At 42.2% G+C, this 19026-nt stretch overlaps 1 protein-coding gene across 7 annotated transcripts in view; it reads right to left on the bottom strand.

Moving 5' to 3' along the window:
- LOC127580770 (F-actin-monooxygenase mical1-like) overlaps positions 1-19026 on the bottom strand; it is a 133882-nt gene that overhangs the window by 50432 nt on the left and 64424 nt on the right. For all 7 annotated transcript variants that reach the window (XM_052034609.1, XM_052034617.1, XM_052034616.1 and 4 more), the window contains 10 exons: positions 18713-18814; positions 15122-15277; positions 13698-13798; positions 10212-10469; positions 8057-8172; positions 6543-6669; positions 5285-5366; positions 3131-3278; positions 2127-2317; positions 1934-2043 (listed from right to left, as the gene is read on the bottom strand). In XM_052034609.1, the coding sequence (XP_051890569.1) occupies positions 1934-2043; positions 2127-2317; positions 3131-3278; positions 5285-5366; positions 6543-6669; positions 8057-8172; positions 10212-10469; positions 13698-13798; positions 15122-15277; positions 18713-18814 (1391 nt within the window). The remainder of the gene's footprint in view (positions 1-1933; positions 2044-2126; positions 2318-3130; positions 3279-5284; positions 5367-6542; positions 6670-8056; positions 8173-10211; positions 10470-13697; positions 13799-15121; positions 15278-18712; positions 18815-19026) is intronic.

The following is a 19026-nucleotide window of genomic DNA, read 5'->3' as shown; positions in this document are numbered from 1 at the left end:
AAACACCCAGTTCAATTTTAGACCACTACCATGAAGAAGGATTGAGTCAGCAGCTAGGGAAGGGAAGCTGGGAATCAATGATGATGGCTCTGGCCTTCCCCAATCTACTGAAAGAAATTTCTGCACAACCAGCACCAGACAAGTGGTTTGACAATGTAGAGCAACTGCAGGGCCAGAAAAGCTGGCGTTGGAAGTTGTGCAGCTGAGGTGAGGGGAAAATGTCTTCGACTGGCTAGCTGTGTAATACAGAGAGACACAAATCCTGTGTGTCCCAAGTTTAATTCTCCTTCCACTGTTGTCTGTCTTCAGCTTCCTAGCACCCACACTCTGAAAGACCTGAACCTCCCCACCTCCCTTTTTCTCCTTAAGCATATCTTTGGATTACTTTTATCAAATATTTATCTGTTAACAATACTCAGAAATGCCCTTAGACATTTTACTACTTTAAAGATGCTCTAGCTTTCCATTCTATGGTTTAATCCCTCTAATGATATTGTAAAACTCTATCAATATAACACAAAGGTGGACTGTGGGTCGAATACTTTACTCATGATGTTAATTAGTGGTGTAAAATGGACCAGAGAAGTTCAAGACTGTGCATTAACGGTACTAGTATCTTGTTCTATAACATTGTTGAACATTTCAGTTAGAACACTATTCCACTTTAAAAAAGAGAAACAGCATGCAGACCACTAAACGCACGCACAATGGAATTCCAGTGGAGATCCCAATTTCCTGAAACCAGAAAATATGTGGAATATTGTCAATGTCAGTTCATAAGAGGAAAGGCTGTGTCAAGCTTTCCAAAGGGATTCCCTGCCTCTAATCTGAGGAGTTTGCTGACTCAAGCAAACCTCACCAGAAACTTTATCCTATAACAGGTTGAAGGAAAACCAGACTGAAGCTGCAATTTTTAAGAAGTTATAGTTCACTCTTAAGAGGAAGGTTGAGATGATGACAAAACCATCAGCCTATTGGTGTGAGGTTGGTGGGTAGCAATCCTTCCTTGAACACGAAAAATATCTATGACAGGAGGCAGGTCTTATCTGAGACAGATGGTCATTGTTATAATTGTACGGGGTACTGAGGCCACATCTGAATTACTGTACACAGTTTTGATCTTATTATTTAAGAAAGGATATACTGATGTTGGAGATTCACAAGGCTAATTCTTGGGATGAGAGGTTTGCCATAGAATTATAGAACTGAAACAGGCCCTTTGGCCACCATATCCACGTCAACTATCAAGCACCCATTTACTCTAATCCTACATTGATCCCATTTTTTTTTAATTCTCCCCTCATTCCCACTGCTAACCTATACATTTGGGGCAATTTATAGTGATCAATTAACCTACCAACCAGCATGTCTTTGGGATGTGCAAAGAAACTGGAGCATCTGGAGGAAACAAACACGGTGACAGAAAGAACATGCAAACTTTACAGAGACAGCACTGGAGATCAGGAGTGAACCCAAGGCATTGGAACTGAGAGCTTTACTAGCCATCTTTCTGTAGGATCCTCCCTGCTCCAGTTTCCCACATTTTGTTGGCTCTGGCCACCGGAAAAATAAGAGAAATACGGTCAGGGTAGCAAATTAGCTCAAACCCCTTCTGTTCATGGGGCCAACATTAAGATCAGAGCCACATAGGTACTATTCACAAAAACCTTATCTTAGAGGAACCTTGCTTCCCATTAAATGCTCTTCTACCAGGCCAGCTGATGCTTCCATTCTGAAGGAGAGTTGGGCGTGATGTGAATCAGGACAACAAGGCCCAGGGGAGGTCAGGATTTACCCATCCACACCCCGCACCAGGAAGAAAAATCAGAAAGTCATATTTCTACAATATAATTAACAGTTCTTGCTTAGAGGCCATGTGTAATCAAAGTCATGTGGGCTCAAAATCCTCCAAAAATATAATATTTTGAATTACCACTGAGCTTCGTTTGTTGGCCACACTTTTCCGCAGCGAACTAAGGAACATGAGCGCTGACTTAGCAGATGCCAGAGACATCATCGTCTTTTTGCTACTGCCTTGGTGACCTGAGAGAGAAAATGGTAGAGAGTTTATATGTAACCTGTCAGGTGTAGTGGAAAGGGACACTGGAATTCTGCACGGAACCCACCTGGGGGTAAATTCTTGAAGAACTCATTGAACTGGGTCAGGTACATGACCATGCTGAGTTTGTCAGGACTAGCGAGAGTAGCCATCTCTCTCCCTGTCATTATTGGTGAGATTCCAAACTCATTTTCCGCTATATTGAAGGCTAGTTGGTTGTTTTCTGCCACAGATTCTTCTTTTAAACTCTCAAAGTCACTGTAGAAAAGGAAGACAGTTCAGTACAACGACAAGTTGCTGGTTGGCGTGGACTCGCTTGGCTGAAGTGCCTCTGTGCTACTGATCAGAGCTGGTCCCAGCTCCCGTTCCTGTTTTTATTCCTTTGCATGATGTGGGCATCACGTCCAAGACCTGCACTTAATACCCATTCCTAAGCCAACACACCAAACACAACTTAGCAGCTAATTCACTCAGTCATTATTCCTTGCATTGCAAAAAGTGTCCGCACAACAGTGACCACATTTCATAAACAACTTCTTGGCTGTAAAATGTTTTGAATGTCCTGAAAGCATGAAAACCCCCCATCTAAAAGGAAATGAATCACAGGAACAAGATGACAGGCCAGGTAGGTCATAGGTGGTTATCGTGTAATTATGGATGCCTAATGACATCCCGAGAAAACTACACATGGAGACATGAAATTCCACTGCCGTTCAAGGTTGAGTACATTCCAAATTGCCGTGCAGCCGTGTGGTACTGTTGAAATACATTTACTGAGATAATGAAGGCAGGCACATAGGCCAATTACTCCACAGCAAGATCTAATAGATAGCAATGGGAATAATGACCAATTAATCTGCTTAGTGATGTTGAATAAGGAATAATTGTTATTACAATTATTACTTGCTGGCTACGAGCTCAATTTTAGAACATCAATCCATTACACATCCAAGGGAAGACAATCCATTACACATCCAAGGGAAGACAATCTTAACAAGTCAGAAATATAAAACATATTGCTATTATTATTATTATTATTATTATTACTAATAATAATTTATTGGAACTTACATAAGGTCAGGGCGAAAATGATGAATGAGTGCACACAATGCCAGACCACTCTTCCAGGATGCTGTCAGGTCAACGACCTTTACATTCTTGTACCCTTCTGTGAGTACTTGGAACCAGTTAAGCAGCTCCTCATATCCTGTACCAGAATCTGCAAGAGGGAGTAACAGTCACATTCAGCAGAAAGTCAGTGAAAGAGGCTGCATATTTGGTGTCCAAAGCATCCTGGTGCTCGCTAATAACTAACCAACTCTCACCCATAGCTTTACACTAGTGTTCTGTCACATCCTTTGTCACCCTCACATCCTTCACCATTGATAAACCTAAGCTCATGCACAAAACGGATCCAGGTTTCCTAATTTGCAGCATCCAGTTCACCCATCACTCCCGACCTACACTGCAGCACTTAATGCAGAAACGTCAACCTTAAAGTTCTTGTTTTCTAATCCCTACGTGACCTTACCTTCCTTTATTCCTCGAGCTCCCAATTGCTCTGTTGTCTTGCATGTTTCCTATTTTAATTGTTGCATCATTAGTGGTTATATCTTCAGCTGTTGAGAACCTATGGTCAGGAATTCTATCCTAAACCTCTCCGACTCTCTATCTTTACTTCCTCCTTTAAGACTAAACATCTGGTCAGCTGTACTATCATCCCCATATGAAGCCCATTGTAAAACATATTTGGTAACACACGTACAAAGTTCTGTTTTTTTTTTGTTTTACAGTTGTTTCAGAAATACATATTGTTATGTATGAATCCTCAGAGAGAATTACTTTCCAGAAATAATCACAATTTAATTGAGTGTTTGAGAAATAAAGTGCTTATAAATTTTCCCAGGGCGACAATGGCTAACACGAGGGGGCATAATTTTAAGGTGATTGGAGGAAGGTATAAGGGGGATATCAGAGGTAAGTTTTTTTAAACAGAGAGGGTTGGGTAAAGGGTGTGGGGGCAGATACATTAGGGACATTTAAGAGACGCTTAGATAGACACATGAATGATAGAGAAATGGAGGGCTATGTGGGAGGGAAGGGTTGGATTGATATTAGAGCAGGATATAGTGTCGGCACAACATTGTGGGCCCAGGGGCCTGTACTGTGCTGTGGTGTGGTGTAGTGTTCTAAATGCATACTCCCATACAGGTATACAGACTAATTCATATAGCTGTATACAGATGTTCACATAGAAGGTGAAATTAATCTTGGGCAATAGCACAAAAAAGGCCATTAAAAATTTGCAGCCATTTTACAGTAAAATCAATTGGATGGATATCCAGTAGTGTAAATGAGCTGCTCACTCACAATCACCTACTTTCACTGCCATCAAAGACAATTTTCACTTCTGTACACCCATTTAGACACATATACACCCCTGCCAAACTCAAAACCAATGCAAAAAAAATTAAAGGTTCATTTGTGGTCCCGGGTGAAATTGGCTAACTCAGCATTTCTGTTAGTGTTGAGCCCAGTTCTGCTGCTCCTTAGCGAGTTAGAAGATGGCACAATGCATAAAATTGCAGTGGATTTGCAGTATGGGAAGTGACACAGCAGCTCTATGCAGAAGAAATCAGCTGAGCTATCTGTTTTTAGAACCATGAGAATCACTGGGGAATGAGCACAGGACTCTACAAATTTATCAGGCTCAAAGTAGTTTTGTGATATTTTTCCTCTCTGCTCTTACAGTGTTTGGCTCTGGTACTCCTTTGTTTGAAATACCTGATGGTAATCGATTATGATTAGTCGAAAGTCAGGGCTTTCATTATATTCATCCGTGGGATGCGGATGTCTCAGTCAAGGCACACGTTTATTTCCCTTGAACTGAGTAGCTTGCTGTTTCAGAGGGCAATTAAGAGGCAAATCACTTTGCTGTGAGCCTCGTCAGTTTAGGCCAAACTATGTTTCCTTTCTAAAAGATATTAGTGACCAAGTCGGATTTTTAAACAGTGGTTTATGGACACCAAAACCAACACAGGATCAGACATGAATAGTGGTAACTTAAGCTATGTATAAGAGGATGACCAGAGCCCCAGATTTTAAAAATCCTCACCATTGGGAGTGAATGATAAAACAAAATATTGCACATTTTTTTAAATGCAAGGATTTCAGCTGCATCTTTGACTACATCCATACGACATTCTTTGCCTTTCAATGTCTTACCATTTCGAAGCATCTTTCCCTTTGGCTGGCTGGTCTTGTTCTCCAGATCTGTGGTTTGCCCTGTATCATACAGATGTTGCACCTGAAATAAAGGAGTCAATGTCAAGTTAGCTTTGAGTTACTGACTGGTCTACATCTAAACCGAAACTGAAATGGAAAATCTGCCTTTACACAGGATTCCGAAAGTGTGCATGACTCAGAAAATCCTGGATGTGGAATCATTATTTACTGATGTGTTTTAGAGAGAGATTTATAGTTGCTTGGGAAGTAACAGTATACAAGGGAGCAGAGAAAACACATCAGAAATGTGATTAGCAAATAAAGAACTGCCATAGGAAACAAAATGGTGGAGAAGTCTTGATGGGCTGATTGACCCACCCCTGTTCTCACCTGATGCTGGAAATCTGAAATAAAAACAGAAAATGCTGGAAACCACTCAACAGGTCAGGCAGCATCTGTGGAGAGAGAAACAGAGTTAAATGTTTCAGGATGAAGGGTCTTTGACTTGAAAGTTTGTTTCTCTTTCCACAGATGCTGCCTGACATGTTGAGTGTTTTCAGCATTTTCTCTCTTTGTTCCCATTATTACCTGATTCATTAGGCAATCAGTGGTCAGGGCTGGGGTTGCACACAATGTTATTATTTGCAAACAGGCTGAGAAATGATAGATTAATAAAGGAAAGTTGATTCAGAACACAACTACTAACAGACGCAGAAGGGCTTCCTCTATGTGTGTTGATGGTCAACAAACACTGGCCCAAGACTGTGCTCTGCAAAGTCGAAAGTATTCTTCTTGGCTCCGCAGTCCCCACACCCAGGAGAACCTGATCAAAACCACCTCCTGGAAGCATGTTCACTTTGAGGCAGGAATAACCCCAACTAAAACTAAACCCAGAGCCTCCTCCACCAATATGAACCCAAAAGCCTTCTGCACTAACAGCACAAAGGAGTCCTCCACACACAAGCTTTGCCAAGAGTTCAGATCTGACATTTATTTAAAAAGACATGAAACAAATTTTATTTACTGAAAGTAAGCATGATGTGTTCTAATTGGATAAGTATGCCATGCCCCTCCCTTTGGACGAAGTTTGGCCTCATTCGGCATCTTCTTCAACTGGAAAGGAAGTTGCCATTCAGATCCTATAAACTGTGGTGAGGAAGCAGCAACTTACAAATCGACCAAAAGCCACACCCTTTCATATTACTAACAAGTTCAGTCACGGTGAGCTTTACAACACATACTGTCAATGAGCACTTACCTGGTTAGGTTTGAAATAGCTGAGGTTAACATGGGGATATCGAGTGAGTGGATCAATGCTGTATTGACTAATGTTCTTGTTTGTGTTTTCAGGGGTAGTCTGAGACAGCAGTTGATAGATACTCTCCCTGAGAAATGAATGTTCATTAACTGGTAATTGGTTAATTATTGTCACATGTACCAAGGTACAGTAAAAAATCTTTTGTTTGCATGCCATCCAGAAAGATCATTTTACGTCGAGGTAATACAAAAGGAAAACAAAACAGAATGTAGAATATAATGAACACGAGAAGCTGAATAACGGAGGAATCGAGAATAATTTTGCTCAGTAATATTTGAAAAACAAGACAAAATCTTGCATGATTTTAAATATAACGTTTTGTGCATTAACCAGCCACTTGTACCTGTATAGACAGATATAAAACCATCTTTTATCAAATCACAATCTCTACAGCCAAATTGGCTAATGCAACCAGCTATAATATTGTTTCCTTCCGATAATGTTGCAGATACAAGCAATTGACTCAGTTCGATTGCTTTGACAAGTTTTTTTTTAAGTTCTCATTTTTTAAATATAAAACTTAAAGTTGAAAAGCAATGTTTATACTTTCAATGAAAAAAGTTATCATGGTCACAATAAGTATTGGCAATAGTGCTTATTCCAACTCTTTTCTCTAAGTTCCTTAGTTTGTCAGGCCTGAGCAGGTACATTCAGAAAACACAAGAAGATCAGGTAGGCCAGAGGCTTGCCACCACAACTAATCGAGTCTTGATTCTTTGTGGGAAAATGCTGGATTTAATTGATTTTCTGCATTTGCCTAAAAAAAATTGCATTTTCACAGCACCTTTCTGAACCTGAGATCATCACAAAGCTGTCTAGAGCCAATGAAGCAACTCTGAAATGTAGGCACTGTTGTAATGTAGGAAACATAGCAGACAAATTCATTATAGAGCAAGATTTCACAAAGCAGCAATCTGTTTTTAGGTACTAGTTGAGGGTTTTGTTGTACAGAATTGTTCTGCAGGCTAATGGTAATCTATCCCTGAATTTGGGCATCTGCAGGTATTAGCCTGGACTAATAGTGCATTATAATGAGGTATCTAGCTTAAAAGTTTGGTAAAGGAAATTTGAGTCTTCCCGAGTCCTTATAATCCAAATATAGGAGAACTGGAGAAAACAGAGAAAACATCAATGCACAAGATAAACCAAAATGCTCTGTGGGCAACTGTAGCAGATTACAACAAATCCTTCTAATCTCTCATATCCATGTCAGGAGCAACCTCAGTCAATCATGAATGACACCCTGATTTCATCTCGACCGACTGTACTCGTGGAAACTGTGGACAGCTGGAACTAAATTTCAGCCTTGTCTAAATGGTCACATGAGCTTTATTTATTCAACTTACCCTGAGTGGAAAATAAAAATCAGACAAATTCCAAACTTTAAGACTTAGAAGTGAAGTAAACAGAAAAGAAGGTGAATGGCATTATGTCCACACATACTTCAGTCTTACCTCTCAGCCAGGAGCTCCACAGGGGCAATTCCTTTGCCCCACTTCCGCACTAACCATGCAGCATCAAAAGCTGCGAGGAATCCACGTGCAATTCCAGTCCCTAGAGGCCAGAAGGGCTGAAAATAAAATGGTTGTGAAGAAAAGTGGGAATTTATTCACTTATGTGCAGAAAACCCTGAGCATGGCATGTCAAACTAAAAGGTACATAACAATGCTAAACTTGGGGCACTGATGGTGCTTGGGGCACTGATGGTGCTTGGGACAGCTGGTAGCAATTTTAACTACCCCCACTCTGTCTCGTGCAGTGAATGGCGAGACTGAATTCCTTCAAGTGAGAACTGTCACTGTGCAGGATGGAGGTTACCTTCTACAAGTTGTTAACAGAACATTGAATTATCAGGCCTCAGCATTCTCCTGGACTAGTTTTCATAGAATCATGGAACAGTACAGCACAAAACAAACCCTTCAGCCCACAATGTTGTGCCAACCTTTAAAACCTCTCCTAAGACTATCTAACCCCTTCCCCCCACATATCCCTCTATTTTAAATTCCTCCATATACCTATCTAGCAATCTCTTGAACTTCACCAATGTTCCCGCCTCCACCACCACCCCAGGCAGCACATTCCATGCCCCAACCACTCTCTGGGTAAAAAACCTTCCCAGGTTTTTGATTGGTCACGGGTTATAGCTGGATGTCCCAGATTTTCTTCCCCCAAATTGATGTACTAATCTAACTTTGTTTTGCCACTCCCAGTTTTGTGTGGGGTAGGTAATTCATATTTTGTGATCCACAAGATATCATAAGCTGGATGGGCCAGTGTGTCACTGGTTTTACGTTTGAATATGTGTTGAACTGAGCACATCATTTGGTTCACAGAAATGAGGGTTTTAAAATCTGCCAATAAATCAGGAATAATTAACATGGAGAATTCAACGGCCTGAGACACTGCCACAGGATAGACATCAGCCCTTGATGGAGACGTAAATAGCAAGGGCAACCCATGGTGGCTTCTCTCTATAAATAGTAACTGTGAAATGTTCATGGGCAGCAAATCCAATCACAAGGAAATTTGTTTGAGTTTTAATCCTTTCAACAGTCTTTCTTGAAACTTTAATGATGATATCACTGAGAGTGCAGTCGGGAAAGAGTTACTGAGCCTGACATGCAATGGAGCTCAGTTAATGTGTTGCGACATGCCTGGGATTCACATTGAAAAACAGTGACTAACAATCACATTTTTAATGAGAAGCAAAAATAAAAAATTGTGGAGATACTCAGCAGGTCAGGCAGCATCTGTGGAAAGAGTAACAGTCAAAGACCCTTTATCCAAAATTTACCAGAGCTGGTGTTTTCCACAGATTCTGCTGAGTTCCTCCAGCATTTTCTGTCTTTATTTCAGATCTCTGTGTTTTATTTACTTTCATTTACTTTATTAATGAGCTCTTCACAACTACTAAAGTAATGCTTGCCCTGATGGGTTACTAGAATTTTCTGAGAAGGGATGTAGTCTCTTGAGTAAATCACAGGCCTGTCAGAGCGAGCTGTGTGTCCGATTCCCCTAACTCTGTCCAGCAGCTAAACAGGCAAGCCTTTGGTGTACACTGTGTCAGCATACATCTCAGGTATTGACAGAAACCCTCAGGGACAAGTTAATCAAACAGGATTCCCACTGCAGATGACAATCCAGTGAGATCTGCTGCAAATATTCCTATGTGGATCTCAGGCAACAACAGAATCGGACAGGGCTGAGATGCCGCCTTGTGACATCTACTGTTGAGGGCCAACACATGGAATACAGCCCCTCAAGAGGGCAATTGGCATTCACAAGACCATTGTGAACAAAAAAAACTAAATGCCTTCTGGAGAACAGAGCAGGGTAGCAAGGCTGGGTTCTAACAACAGCTAACATTAAGCAGGTAAAAATATATTTTATATAATCAGACAATGCTAACAGAATTTTCAACCAATCCCAACTGATGGACCAATTACAATACACCAATTTATCCCAGTTGATGGACCCATTATCAAGGATGGATTTACCCCAAAGTCTAATCCAAACAAAAGGCCAATTCCAATGGATGCACCAATCCCAATGGTCCAACACAAAATCTCACCAAATGGAGGCACGAGTGTGCAACTAGAAAACGCTCACCTCCACCAGACAGTCTCCCACCAAGGCGATCAGTAACCGACGTCCATGTCGTTCCTTCACCAGAGCGGAGTTTTCTGACCTGTACATGCAGGTGAAGTCGAACATGGCAACATCCGGCTTTCCCTGGTGATTTGTGGCAAATTCTAGGTTTGGCAGCTGCTGCTTCGTGGAGAAATTTGCAGCCTGATGAGCGTAGCGTAGGAGGGAGTCGGAATTAACGTTGTGTGCAGAGAGCAGAGAACCCGCGTCCTGCTTGTCCTGTTGAAGTAAAACAGAGTTGGAATTTTTCACTGAACTATTAAACGTCCTTAAATTTTATGCAGTTGAGAAATCTGGAACTGCTCCTGTGAGCTTGGTGGGTTAATGCAACCCACAGTGTGGTACTGAGCCAACAAACTAGACCAAGATAAACAACTCTCTGGGCCAGACAACTAAAAGACAAACCAGCAGATTCCAGCATCTGCGTTCTCTTGTGTTTCCTAAAAGACAAACCAGCTGGATTGCTTGCTGCTTTTATCTATTAATTGAAACTTCTTGTGTCAGTGTTGAGCAAGAGGCGGATTGGGTGCATGCTCTATTACCCAACTGCCCATCCACACTCACTCTCTGGGTTATGCACTTAGATTAATGTTGGACCTCTGCAGAGGCCACTGGTATCATCAAAAAGAGCAGGAAGCCACACATACGTGGATATTCCTCAGTCACCTGTTGCTAATGGAGTCATACAGAGATATAGTACAGAAACAGGCCCTTCAGCCCACCAAGACTGTGTAGACTATCAAGTGCCCATATTTACACTAATCAAACCCTGACCTATTTTATTTCCCCTACATTCTCATCATTTACTCTCCAGATTCAACAATTGGTTGTTGAGGGGTCGTATTCTGAGTGGACATCGGTGACCAGTGGTGTACCTCAGGGATCTGTACTGGGACCTTACTATTTGTGATTTTTATAAATGACCTGGATGAGGAAGTGGAGAGCTGGGTTAGTAAGTTTGCGGATGACACGAAGGTTGGGGGTGTTGTGGATAGTTTGGAGGGATATAGATAGGATGCAGAGTTGGGCTAAGAAGTGGTAGATGCAGTTCAATCCAGATAAGTGTGAAGTGGTTCATTTTGGTAGGTCAAATATGTTGGCGAAATATAGTCTTAATGGTAGGACTCTTGGCAGTGTGGAGGATCAGAGGGATCTTGGGGTCCGAGTCCATAGGATGCTCAAAGTGGTGGTGCAGGTTGACTCTGTGGTTAAGAAGGCATATGGTGTATTGTCCTTCATCAATCGGGGAATTGAATTTAGGAGCCGTGAGGTATTGTTGCAGCTATGCCCTGGTCAGACCCCACTTGGAGTACTGTGCTCAGTTCTGGTCATCTCACTACAGGAAAGATGTGGAAGCCATGGAGAGGGTGCAGAGGAGATTTACAAGGATGCTGCCTGGATTGCAGAGCATGCCTTATGAAAGCAGGTTGAGGGAACTCGGCCTTTTCTCCTTGGAGAGACGGAGGATGAGGGGGGACCTGATAGAGGTGTATAAGATGATGAGAGGCATTGATCGGGTAGATAGTCAGAGGCTTTTCCCCAGGGCTGAATTGATGGCCACAAGAGGACATAGGTTTAAGGTGCTGGGGAGTAGATATAGAGATGTCAGTGGTAAGTTTTTTTACTCAGAGAGTGGTGAGTGCGTGGAACGGGCTGCCGGAAACGGTGGTGGAGGCGGATACGATAGGGTCTTTGAAGAGACTGTTAGATCTGTATATGGAGCTGAGTAAAATAGAGGGCTATGAGTAAGCCTAGTAATTTCTAGGGTAGGGACATGTTCGGCACAGCTTTGTGGGCCAAAGGGCCTGAATAGTGCTGTAATTGTTCTATGTTCCAACCATTCACCTACACACCGGGGGCAACTTACAATGGTCAATTAACCTACCAACATCTTTGGGATGTGGGAGGAAACCAGAGCATTTGGAGGGAGGAAACCAGAGCATTTGGAGGGAGGAAACCCACGTGGTCGTGGAGAGGATGTGCAAACGCTACCTAGACAGCACCAGAGGTCAGGATTGAACCCAGGTTACTGGAGGCACGAGGCAGCAGCTCCTCTAGCTGTATCACTATGCCATTGTTGTTTATCAGAGGTAGTGTAGAAGAGGTAATCTGAAGGTTCCTGCGCACTAGTGATGTGGCATAGAACTGAGGCTAGAGACACCACTGTGAAGAGAAAGAAGAACAAGTACCTTCTTACATTGCTACTCAATTCAGTAAACTAAATTCTGGGATATGCATCAAGACAATGCGAGACACTGAATTTCTCTCAAGAGTGCATCTTGGATATCCACATCTGGATCTGCTGATTGTCCCTTTCAGCAACAGGAGTATTAGACACCAGTGAACATCAGAATCACCCAAGGCTGCTCAATGACAACACCCAATGCTCCCTATAAATCTCTGCAGCAGAGTCGCAGGTGAATGGGTCACTTCACTGACATATTTTGAGAATTAATTCAATATTTAACCAGAACACCTCAGAAAAGAGGCCTAGGCTGGGGCTGGTGGTATGTACCAGCAGGGAAAGAAGTGAAGAAAAAACTAAAAATGACATTCCATATCAGTTGCTACTGTTAAATTTTCAGTCCCTCATACAATCTCTGTTCATCGGTGTCTAATGCTCCTGTCACTGAAAGGGACAATCAGCAAATCCAGATGTGGATATCCATGCTGCACCTCTACTCCAGCTGTACTGCAGGCAGCTGGAGTATGGAAAATGATCCTTGTTCAAGTGACATCCCAGGTTAGAGAGAGGCAATTAAGTCATGGCTGCTTCTCCTGATCCAACAGACAGAATTCAAACAAACATTTGGCAAGGGGTCAAAATCAGTGACATTTCCTTTGTGGTAAGGTTGCTCAAAAATGCTCAAGTTAAGGCTCACCCCTAAAGAACAACCACGCGAAGCAGGAACAAAGGTCTATGTGCATTCCCCCAAAGGCTCAGCACCATCAAAAGACTAACTGGCCTCAGGCAGTAGCATGAAAAGGTCAATGGTGATTTTAACAAACTGGTTCAACAGAGAAGAGTATGAAGTAGGGTTAGTGCTGTTCATGCATCACTAACGCAGTCACTAAACTAAACTGTCACAAAGTTCAGGAACATCTCAGTTTTTCCCCATGTTTTCAATGGCCCTGTCCTTCACTATCTTCATAATTTCCCACACTCTCTGCGGTGTCTTTGCTTCTCCAGTTTTGCATTCTGCCTCTTTTACAATTGCTCCATCCTTCTCTTTATCCTACCCTCTCAGGTTGCCTTCCTAAACCTCTCCACATCCCTGATATCTCTCCTTCTTTAAGTCATTCTTTAAATATCCACCCAATGATTAAGCTTTTCATAACTTACATTCATACTCCTTAAGAGACTGATGTCAAATTTAATTCAACAAGATTATTAATGTGTCTTGCAATCCGAAGTTAGGTTAGAAGCATTTTATAAACGGGCTATACCTCGTGAATGACTCCATATTTGAGCAGGCTCTGTTTTCTTGCAGTCATCACAAAATAATGAGTATCATCCTTGTAATAGACGATGTTTTCCAGATCAATGCCTGTTTAACAAATATAAGATTAAAAGTCTGTAATTTAAAAGCCCCACACGCCGCACTGTTGGGGCTTGGGTGTAGTGGTGAAGGCAGTGGGGTGGCAGAAAAGCAGAAACAAATTTATTATTGTATCTCGACAAGTGTTCTAAACTTTTACAACGTTGTAAGTGGAAAGAATAAAAGGCATCTACTAAATTACCAGGAGGCATTGGAGAGGAGGGGACTGTGGGTAGGGAGGCTGGGAAGTGATGCCTGGGGGAGAAGGAGTAGTGTTCATGGTAGGGAGCAGACTGTTGTTTTGTTTATGGGAGGGATGCATAGAGGTTGACTCCAAAAGCAGTGGCTTTGGTTTTATTTATAGGCAGGGGTGAAGGTTTGTTGATGTAAGGGAAGGTGTTGTGGTTGGGATGGGGTGGGTGTTTTTGAGATACTGGTGGTTGTGGATGGGTGTTGTTGTTGAGGGTGGGATGATGTGGTTATGGGAAATGCTCACTATGAGTGAACGAAGGAATGGAGCCTGTGGGTGCAGGAGGGTTGGCTATTATTGTTGGGAGAGCTGGTGGATGTTGGTTGAGGATGGGCGGATATTGTGGTTGGTGGAGGGGTGGATAGAGAATTGGGCAGTTGTTCTCAGAAGGCTGATGAGTGCTGCAGTCAGAGAAAGGGTGGATGTTATTGGGCAATTGGGTATTTGTGGACAGAGGGGTTAAATATTGTGGTTGGCAGAAGAGTGGGTATTGTGGCTACTTGAAATTTAATACATCTTCAAACCCAACTAGACAAGAAACAGGAAATGGTTTTCTCCTGACAGCAAGAGTAAGATCACACAGCTTCATTGTGAATTAACAGCACAAGGTTGCCCGAATCCAGCACTAATTCAAACCAGCTGTAAAATTTACTGCTGAACGCTGATTGCGACAGTGGGACAGATGTCACTGTGGTATGAAGGGAGTATTTGATGGAGTTGTAACCGGTTTAAGTGAAATAAGGAACTAAAAGACAGGTGCTTGTCCAGTAAGAGGATCTCCAAGAGATGCTCTACAATTGATCTGAGATTCACTTAGGAACAGAAATAAATCATTCAGTTCCTTGACTCTGTTCTGTCATTTAATTAGATTATAGATGATTCGAATAACATCAAAGCTGCATCTCAATTGAGTCAGTAGTTTGTGAGTTCATCTTACTCCAGGCACTTGAGTTTAAATATCTACACTGACGTCCCAGAGCAACTCTGAACAAATGCTGCACTATAGGAAGTGCCATCTTACAGATAAAGCATGTAGCTAAAGCCCCACCTACTTTTTAAGGAAGACATTAAAGTTCCCTGACCTGTTTCCTTGTGGAGCTGTTGGAAAAACTTCTGGTTGTAGAGGTAGGCGACTCCACTAATTTCTTGGACTTTAGCTTCTGCTGTGCTGTGGTTGTTAACAAAATTGGCCGTGATTCCAATTGCCAGTTTTCCTCTCATCTCTTTCTTCTTAAATCCTATGAATTTCATACATGAAGTTCACTGAGTTAGCACAGCCTGGGTCTCTCAATTGGACCCCCATGAGCATAAAAACAAGGTAACAATAGGTAACAATGCTATTGTTGCTGGTTACTCTTCACTATGATATGAAGGCCCAAGCTCCACTCCAGAAACTTGAGCACAAAGTTGAGGCTGTTTATTAACTTATTCATTCACGGCACATCTTGTCATTGGCAAGACCACCATTAATTGCCCATTTCTAATTGTATGTCAAACTGAATGGCTTGCTAGACATTTCAGAGGGCAGGTGGTGGGAGTGACACATTGGCTAAACCAAGCAAAATTGGGAGACTTTGTACCATGGAGGATATTCATCGTCCAGTAGTTTTGTGGTCATCATTATGAATGCTCTTTTATTTAGACTTAATCATTTAATTTTAAGTCCCTCAACTACCATTACGGGATTCAAACTCGTGGCTCAGGACTAACAATGCAGTTTTCTGAATACCAATCTACCGATATTGGTACGCAGCACCAGTGGAATCTTAATGCCAGAAAGTAGTCAGCAAAAAATAATGGAACACTAAGGTATTAGGAGCAACATACAATCTGCTGGAGGAACTCAACAGGTCAAGCAGCATCTGAAAGGGGAAGGGAACTGCTGACTATTCAGGTCAAAACTCTGCATCAGGACTGGTGCAGAGTTTTGACTCAAAACGTTGATAATTCCATTCCCCTACAGATGTTGCTTGACTAGTTGCGTTCCACCAGCAGATTGTTTGTTGCTCCAGATTTGGGCATCTGCAGTCTCTTGTGTCCCCAAGGTATTAGATCTTGAACCTCCTTGCCCACTAATGGCAAAACATCTGAACACAGTACCACAGGTAACAGCTGGCACTTTCCATTGAGAAGTAACATATTAGTCTACATGCTGAGGTGAAAGTAAGCTGGCTTACTGGTAAGAAAGTGCTAAAGCAATCAATGCAAATGGGTTAAACTGGAAATGAGAGTGATATCATCGGTAAGCAGTTTAACTTACTTTCAGCACTGCCTACAAGCACTTAATTCCTCAGTGAGGTACATAACCTAGAGCCTCATACAGATGATTATTCTCTCTAGATTTTACTTCTCATGAAATTTCTGTGCTTGCTTTCATAAGGCAAAACTAACTTGTGGAATGCATTGACCCAAACTTCCAAAGCTCAGTCAACCAACGGAAACATTCTTCGTGGAAAGGCGGACCAAGTATTGTCGGTTACAATAAGTGGGGTGGATTATGTGCATCACTTCCTTTTAAATAACCATACTAAAGTTGGTTCACATAATTGCTGCAACAGATTCTGACAGAAGACATGCAGTCCTGCTTGTCTCATCCTGTTTCTTAGCTTTTCGTTCAATTGTCTTTAATATCCCATAACACTGAACACAGTAATTTGGATGATATAATTGCCTAGAGATTAGACTTATTTGAACACATTGCTATGCATGAATTGTGCATAAAAAGTGTTTGTGCTTATTTTCAAGTGTTTGTGCTCTTTTCCAATTGAATACCCACCCACCAAGGACTCCCTCTCATGATTTACCTCAACACAGGATTAATTTCTCAATCATATTAAGCACACATGGTAGCATCACTAATGTGCACTGATCCTTTAAATTACCTAACAACAAAAAATTGGATTAAAAGCTCATGTTTTATGACCCTTGTAAGTAACACATTATAAAATGAGTACATCAAGCTGAAAGTAACCTACACATAGAATTATATAGCACGGAAACAGGTCCTTCAACCTACCAAGTCTATGCCGACCACTGAGCACCTATTTTTACACTAATATTATCCAAACCCATTTTATTCCCCCCAGTGACTTACCTCCCACTGAACATCATTTTTATATGTAGAAAAGTAACCCATCATTTTTATTAAGTATGCCAGCAGGCCTCCTGTGAAGAAGATCGAGGGGTCTGTGAACTAGTCACTGGGGTTCATGGATCCCTCCATCTGTGACTGCAAAGCCAAGGGCCACCTACTGAAATGGGGTGGGATTGAGGGTGGGGGAGGCAGGTCTCCCTGGTGCCTCCCGATCCCACTGTCCCCCTCTGTTTTAGGAGCATGGGGTAAAAGGGAAGGAGGGTTGGGAGAGATGAAGGGGAGGAAAAGATGGAAAGAGTGAGAGAGACAGAAAAAAAAGAGGGCTGAGGAAGATCAAGTTGAAAGAAGGAGAGAGGAAAGGCGGGGGGAAGAGAGAGAGAGAGATGTAGGAATTGAAAGGGTTTGAGAGAGGGAAGGGTGGGAAAGAGAGTAGGGTGGAATGGAGAGCAGAATGGGAAAGAAAGAGTATGGGGCAGAGAACAAGAGAAGTTTTGGAGGGAGAATTGGAGAGCGAGAGAGGGATGGTGGGGGGAGAGAGAGAGGGAGTGAGAGAAAGAGAGGGTAGGAGACATGCCAAGCCAGTCACGTGCATGGGACCAATGGAAGCTTTGTGCAAGGGTAAAATTTTGTTGAGCGTAAGACCAAAGTTAGCATGTACAAAAGAATAGGCCTCCCATGACTAACTGAACACAGATTCCTCCACCTGATCCGCCATTGCATAGTGAGTTGGAGGAATTCAGATGGATGTTGGGTCACGTTGGAGGTGGAACAGTGTGAGGTGTGGAGCATGGAAATTCAGGGTAGGGGGTGTGTGGTAGAAAAAGTTGGAACCTCAGTTGGAGAGGTATTTAGACCACGAGACAACAGGTGTGCGGGAATGGTTGCAATCAGGTGGTGATCAGGGTGGTCATGCTGGGGGACCAGGATATAGTGGTAGAGAACAGCGAGGGGAAAATCTGCATCAAGTGTTTAGCACGTAAAGGGGATTAACCTACAGCTGGTTCCAAGCGTCAGGCTCCATGGTTTTGGACCTGGTCACTCAGGTCCTCTTTGAGTCAATGTGAAGCAGCAGCACATTCATTATCAAGGCTTGCTTCTTCTGCATGAGTGCAATCCATGTATGAATTAATTTGGTGACAGTGGCATCCAAACATGCATGGCATTCGTCTGGAGGACCCGATGCAGATTGATGACCTTCACAACACTGTTTCTGTGTACTTAATCACAGCGATCAGTTTTCCAATCAAATTGAATGAGCCACATAAGCCATTGGCTAAGCAATAGTATCTATTTGCCTATAAAATGCAAGTTTTCTCATTTTTAAGTGTGCTTTCTCAAACAACGATTAGGGCCAATCTAGTTCTTGTACCATATTGTTTCTTACTTTAGATTTTCTTCCTCTTTGTTTTTTATTCCCAAAGCCCAGCAAACAAATTTTAGAGGAATGTTTGAGATAATGATATAGGGTGTTCTAGGCAAGATGTACCATTTTATATTAAGAAGACATTTCAGTTTCTTATAGAATAAAGTAACAAATCCTAAACCAGGTATTGACCTCTGTTTGCACGTTATTTCTTACCTTCAGGAACATATTTGCCTCCACCAGCAGAGACAAACACGTCAAATTCATAATCAGACACTGGATGACCAGCTGGGAGAAGGTGAGCTCGCCACCCTGTCCCTGTGAGAATGAAAAGAGGAATAATATCGTTATTAATGTAAAAAGGGTGGCCAGGAGCTGTGCATCATGAAGGATATAGTGTGGGCAATGAGCACAGGAGCTGTGGTGTAAGCAGAACCAAGTACAGAAAGTCAATACAACAACTGCACACCATACAGCAGTTAATGCATTTAGGTTTCTTCTATGGAGGGCACAGTGGTGCAGCTGTTAGT

This window comes from Pristis pectinata, chromosome 20 (assembly GCF_009764475.1).
Source record: "Pristis pectinata isolate sPriPec2 chromosome 20, sPriPec2.1.pri, whole genome shotgun sequence".
NCBI lineage: Eukaryota > Metazoa > Chordata > Chondrichthyes > Rhinopristiformes > Pristidae > Pristis > Pristis pectinata.
The sequence above is the reverse complement of the archived record's forward strand: the minus strand, read 5'-3'. Positions and strand labels throughout refer to the sequence as shown.